General features: G+C 39.5%; 1 protein-coding gene across 1 annotated transcript; it reads left to right on the top strand.

Moving 5' to 3' along the window:
- The first annotated feature begins 4,255 nt into the window (after nt 1–4,255).
- Nucleotides 4,256–5,185, top strand: LOC139120756 (amine sulfotransferase-like). The gene has a single exon (XM_070685310.1). It carries the CDS (start codon nt 4,256–4,258, stop codon nt 5,183–5,185), a length of 930 nt encoding a protein of 309 aa, XP_070541411.1.
- The last annotated feature ends 1,867 nt before the right edge of the window (nt 5,186–7,052 follow it).

Genomic DNA, 7,052 nt, shown 5'->3' with positions numbered 1-7,052 from the left:
CACAGTATAAAGTGAAGTATTTGGACCTCCTACTTCTGTACACCGCGTGTTCCGGACGTTCTTCTAATTGTAACAGGAGAACCATTTGATTTGTGGGGGGAAAATGTCGGCAGGTGAATAAGAAGAAAAATTGATCCAGTAATGTCTTGAGAAAAAAATTGATCATAGCAGACCAAAGAAAATGAATGTCAAAAAATTTGGGAAATCTGATTCTCTAGAGGTGCGCCGCCTTTGGCGGCGCTAACATTTTTCAAAATACATGAGGAAGTCTGATGTCTTTTAGCCAGTGTTCGTGATACAAACAATAAAATGTAGGTCAAAACTCGTTCCACAAAAGGCTGTAGTTGTATGCTACGTTCTGGCAAACACGTTTCATGGTTTATGACGCAATAAAGATAGAGATGTTTTCAGTCAGCTCCTCATTGATTTTTTACCAGTTATCTCTGGTACATAAAATTGAAATAACAGACGTTTGGATTACAAAGTGTAACTCTTTCCGAACTCACATCACAGGGGATATTAGATTGTGTATCTCCACAAGATGCTCTAGTAGTTTTTTCCAGTTTTTTACGAATCGATTTCAATAGACAATTCATTAGAGGCAATGCCTTTGTTTTACACAATCTCTGTCCTCTGATTTATTATTATCTGTCCTTTGCTCACATAGAATACTACTCGTTATTTTTGGATGTGCAGTTGTTAAAGGGATATGGTCGTCGGAACTGCACTCTAAGGTCGTAGGGGACCCGTACGACCAATGGCAACACTGTATCCAAAGTACGATGGTGATTGATGACAGTTAAAACATGTATGTCATAATCTACATCGTATAATTTAAATGTTGCAGCTATGATGATAAGGTGCATCTAGATATCGTGCACGAAATGCATTGTTTGTAAACAAGAAACTCGCACAGCCGCAGTTCCGACGACTGTTTCCCTTTAACCAGTGACATGCAAATCGACTTAAGAACCGCATATTAATTTTTTTAATTTTATTTTATTTTTATTTTTTTAATCAGTCTATCATCCAACAGGCGTTAGCCCAATTACAGGATGAGGTATGCATAACCTACTAAAACCCCCAATGGAGCACTGAGGAGTAAAGTGCCTTGCTCAAGGGCACAACACCGTGCTGGAGTCTCGAACTCACCATCCTCCGACAGTGAGTCCGTTACTCTGGACCTACTGGGTCTTGAACCGGGTCTCGAACTCACCACCCTCTGATAGTGAGTCCGTTACCCTAACCACTTAGCCACGGTGCCTCCAAAAACTGGTGGTAAAAAAATTTGCATTGCTTCCACATGTGGAAACAAATTGATGCAGGACAGATAATAGGAAAAGAAATGCTGCCATACCCATTTTCTCCAGCCCTCCCTCCCTCCCTGAAATTAAATGGTTCTCCCCTAAGAGCTTGGGGAGCATTGGGATTACAAGGGCGCCTCCAAAGTTGGTTCTGAACAACCCCGACAGTGTCTGACCGAAGGTTTTATATTGCACTGAATTTTCCCAAACGCCCAAGCACGACCGATTGGTGAAAAATTTACAGTGATCAGTAATTCCATAGCCGTAACTGGGGGAGGGGGAAAAGTGCAAATTTTTCGAACACACAGAGATGCTGATAAAGTCGCTAATATTTACGGGGTGATTCCCAGCACGCGTGATTTGAATTCTCTGAATACTCAGTTACTACACTGACACTTCGCTATTACTTCTATTGTTGCTATGGTTTATTGTACGCTTTACTAACTGAATCAAGTGTTACTTTTTGCAATGCGCTGAATAAAATGTAGATCTTTTACGGTTTAAACGAATAATTAAACATCTTTGTGCGGGGAAATGCAAAAAGAAGCACTAGCACATATAGACTCTGCATTTAGTCGAAGTAACACAGTTAGAGTAGTCTCTTTCATTTGAACACTGTCAGCCATCGCAATTTGCCAAAAATGTCAGACAGTGAAAGTCCGAAAAACAACGTCGCGTCTAGCAGTCTATTTTGACATTTGTCAGGAAGCAGGGATTGTAAGCATACCATTTTGTAGCAGGCCAAAGGAAAAACTCGTTCAACGTGACGTCAGGTCGCATGAATGCATCGCAGTGACTACGAACGCGTTCGATCTAACCTTTTAAGATAGTGTGTGCTTCGAAAGTGAAAGTGTTAAAGGTATACTGTCACCTGTTCCAATTTTGCCACAGATACTATGGAAAGAGAAATTCTAATCAATCACAGAATTTAAGCAGGTGGCCGCTTTTTAAACACAGCGCCCTCACATGGGCATTTTGATACAAAGAACGCCCTTTGATCATATATCATGTATATAGGCATATTTAAATTACCAGTGACTGTATACATTTAAACTTTTGGTCAAACTTTCTTAAATAACACGTTCAACCTGTCTCTTACCAAGCAACAATAAAAGTTCGGGGTTACCATGCAAAGTTTGGAACTAGCGAAAAAATCACCCAACATTTTGTGATATTTGAAATAATTTATTCAAAATGGCCTCCATCCCTGTGCTAACTCTATGGGCGAAAATTAATTTTCGAAAAAACAAGGACTGTGAAAGTTTTTCTTTCTCCAAGAGCTTCAAAATGCGGCCCCTCATGTGGTAGATCAGAAAAGAAACGTAGAAATTTGAGAGTCCGAATATCTGTCCCCGAGGCACCTTCTACTCTCAATATAAACTAAGCTAGGTTCTGCCTCCTTGGCAATTTGGTCAGGCTACGGCCACGAATTCTATGGTAGGCGCGAGGCGTAACTCAGTTTGGCAGTCTCTTAATAATGATGAGAGATCTATCAAATAGTAAAACAGGTTTTTAATATTTTCAGTCGTCATACAAACTGTCAAACACTAGTGTACTATCAACACCTGCGAACGTAAAATAAACACCATTGGAACTAATTTGGGATAATTGGATGGTGAATTAGTGTCGGTTTAATCCGCAAATGTAAACTCGTCTGCTTTTTATAAGTTATACGCTTTTTTATGAGTAATTTGTAATATTGCAACAATCAGTTATAGAGCACCTTACCCTTTTGACAAATTCGAAAACTATGAACATCTAATTATCCTAAATTATGTCCAATCGTGTTATGTAGCGAACAACCTTCGGAGAACGTATCGCAGCCTTGTACTGATTCATTTATACTAGATCATCAATGATAGAAAAATCAATGTAACAAAATATCTAGTCATAAATCGGGTAGTGTGCCGAGGATTTTACCACCAATATCCAAGTCTAAAGTTTCTCTGTACGTGCATGTAAAAACGCTCACTTTATAGTGTCCGTACAAGTAAGTTATATCGCAGTTACGTTTATTACATGCCTCGTATATCGAACGTCGCGCGCTCCATAGGATTCAATGGTAACTCGCCGATGACGTCGCGGGCCGCATAGTCATCACTGGACTGAAAGTGAACCGGAACTATTTTCAACTTGAAAACTTTTCGACGTATAAGTCTTGAAATTGCATGTTTTGCACAGAAAATCCGGTTTTTGGAAAATTTCGCATAAAAATATTGATAAACCGCGTAACAGTAGTTTAAATATATCAATGCGCCATTCGATGATGAAAATCGTTCTATTTTTAACCGTTTTTCGTCTAAAATGAAAATAAAGCATTTGACTATAATTTGCCAATAAACGTAAATATTTTTGGTGCAAACTGAGTAAGAGAGGCATGTAATAAAAATATTATAGCCCAAACAAGGGACTATGTACCCTCGGGGCAGGAGACCATTTGCCCTCCTTACGTCGGGCAAATGGTCACCTACCCTCGGGCACAGTCCCATGTTTGGCTATGATATATAGTGTTCTATTCCGCTCTGCGTCTATGCGCCCCACAGACGTGTGTACATATGCCTCTTCTTCTCAGACATATCTACATACTAGTACGTGTATGGGGCGCATAGGCGCAGGGCGGAATAAAACACAGGTGACTTTGATTATACCAGCTTGACACGCAGAGTACTGCAAGCAATATTATATATTATAGCCCAAACATGGGACTATAACTCTTTAGCAGCTCATAGGTAGTAGACGTAAGTCATTTATTGATCATATTGATAACTTCTAGACGAATATTGCTTACTGTACCCTGTGCTTGAGATGGAGTCGATGGTTGTTTTTGCACAAGAACACAGGTGAAGGCTAATATAACCATGCATCATGGGATATAGGTCGGCTGTCATCTACTCATTCAACTTCCTTCATTGTGAGATCACACCAGTTGACCTTAATTCAAGCCGAACATCATGGCCGAAGACTCTGACCCCGTGTACTTCAAAATGAACGGCTGCTACATACCAAAGCTGATGTACAGCCTCAGCGATACTGAACATTTCGAAGAAAAGTTTAGCTCCTTTGAATACAGAAACGGCGACGTGTTTGTCGTGGCGTTCCCAAAGGCCGGGCTGAACTGGACCCTGCTCTGTCTTCGTGAGCTGTACCTCGGAAAATGGGGCGTGACAAAAATCGGCGAGAGAACCAACGAACCTATGTTCGACTTGCTGCTTTCCAAAGAAGGCAAGGTCTACGAAGGTATTCTTGAAGATTTCAGAAAGACCTTCTTGAAACACGCAGCCAGCTACACGTCACCCAGGCTTTTCCGCAGTCACCTTCCCAGCCATATCTTCCCGGCTAGGCTTGTTAAGGAAAGCGGAGGAAAGATCATCTACGTGTCTCGTAATCCCAAAGACACATGTACGTCTTACTATCACTTTATGAATGCCTTCCTCGGAGAAGAGTTCCAAGTAGGATGGCAGCAGCTGGCCGAACGCGACTTTCTGGAAGGCAGGGTGACTTTCGGTCCTTGGTTGGATCACGTCACAGGCTGGTACGATCTGGGAGAAGCTGACAGTGTTTTACATGTCACTTACGAAGAAATGAAGTGCAACTTCAAAGCAACCATACAGAGAATCGCCGATTTCATCGAACGTCCAGTCACAGAGGAAGACCTGGTCCGAACCACAAAGAAGTGTACGTTCGAAAGCATGGTCAACACGGCGGGCGAGTCCCTACCGTTCGACGAAGGGTCGTTCAAGAATCGGAACCAGTTTTTTCGCAAGGGAATCATAGGCGACTGGAAAAATCACTTCACCGTAGCTCAGAGCGAGAGTTTCGACCGAGAGTTGCTACCGAAGTTGAACGAGCGTGGAATTAACTTCACATACGAAGTGGCATAGAAGGCTAAGGGACGATTCAGAATTTACTTCCAGGAGGGGGGTGGAAGATTTTCAGGGGGGGGGGGGCCACCCATTTTTCCCAAGAAAATTTAGGGGGGCCAGACAAAAATACCACAATCTTTTAGGGGGGCCAAGGAAAAAAATCATCAATTCAATATTTGCCCAGAATTTCTGATCTCTACAAAAGAGAACCATAGATGCTACCTGGGTGACAGATAAACTCAACGTGTTTAGTTAAACTCCTTTAGCTGCCAAATTCGGTAATATTCACAGTGGTTTGTTTTATGCATCTACTGCAGTATCTTGTTCTCCTCCCTGAAGCGTCATGAAATGTCCAGTATTTAGCATGTCAACACAAACCATACAGTAAACAGTCGGGGTTGTTTTTGTTGAAAAGAGATCTCGAATCAAGTCCAGGCTAGAATTCATTTATCAACAATAACAATGGTCATTTATGTTCACACTGGTATGTTGCTAAATACAGCATTGGGTGTTCTATGTAGTGATAGAATAACAAACAAATGCTGATACACAGAGATGAACATTGAACAAATGCTAAAAATTACAGCAAATATTCAGCATCATCAGGTTGGGTTTACCTTGTAGCTTGTAAAGCAGTGTAAAGTTGCATGATAAAAAAGTGTTAATTTTGTGCAAATGTATGCAAATCACCCGATTTCTTGGCTTCTTTTGCCTCCCAATTTTAACATTTCCGAAGAATATAACTCCACTCCGACTGGGTCAAATTTTCTGAAATTTCACATTATGTTTTTTAAATGCTATATAACAAAACGACTATCAATTGGTTTTGTTTGGCAATAAAGCTCTTACATTTTTAATAAGAGGCATTTTGAATAAGAGGCATTTTAATTTTGCTGATCATGATTTTAATCAATTATTAGAGTGTCAGTCTTTAAACCCCTACAATTTTAAAATGAGGATGGATAATGCCAAATAAAATAGTCGTTTTATTCTACATATACTCTCCTTTCAAGTGAAATATTACATTTCAGAAAATACTGTCTAGTTTTTGACTTAAATTAATTTTTATCATTAATACCAAAATTGAGGTTTTTGACCCCAAATATACACCCACTTCATCCTTTGAGTAACTACTGCTACCATACTAAACTTTAGAGTCTCTGCTTTTTGAAAATATATGGTATGAGGGGGTTTCCTTGTCATCTTTGATGAGAAATATTGCTTTGAAAAAAACTCTGTTGGCAACATGCAACTCCACCTTAATTCAAAACAAAACGACTTGCTACTCTGCCACTTCTTAAAGTAACATGGTCACGTTGGTTCTCTGGGATTTCGTCAGTTCAGTGTCTGTGTCACTATTATATTCAGAACCAACACCATCATCATCACTCTCAATGACTCCATTGACAGAGATTTCCAATTCAGAGTCACTGCTATCTGACTCTGACTCATCTGTGACATAAGTTGTTACATCTTTCCCTGACAGTTTTCTTAAATTGAATGAAGGTTGTGCATGTATATGTGCGGTTATAATTTGAACTTTTTCAGCTTTCAATTTTTTTTGTTTTGGTAATTTATGTTTATCAAGGTATTTATCTAATTCTTTTACGTTTAAATTTTGAAGGTTCCCACTCAAGAGCAACTTTAACCAGTCATAGTCCTCGTATTTTTTATCCTCTCTTCTTTTCTGCTCCTTTTTCTATGTTTCATTCTCATCAATTTTACCCTTTCTAAATTTTTTAAATGTCCTACATAACTTTTTACAGTGCTTACATCTACTATAAACTTTTTTGAAAATAAATTTATGGCCGTCTCATCTTCAAGTTGCTTTTCAGCGAATAGTTTTTTAATGTTGAAAATAAAAATATTATGTATTACTGTCAAA

This window comes from Ptychodera flava, chromosome 20 (genome assembly GCF_041260155.1).
Source record: "Ptychodera flava strain L36383 chromosome 20, AS_Pfla_20210202, whole genome shotgun sequence".
Lineage (NCBI taxonomy): Eukaryota > Metazoa > Hemichordata > Enteropneusta > Ptychoderidae > Ptychodera > Ptychodera flava.
The sequence above is the reverse complement of the archived record's forward strand: the minus strand, read 5'-3'. Positions and strand labels throughout refer to the sequence as shown.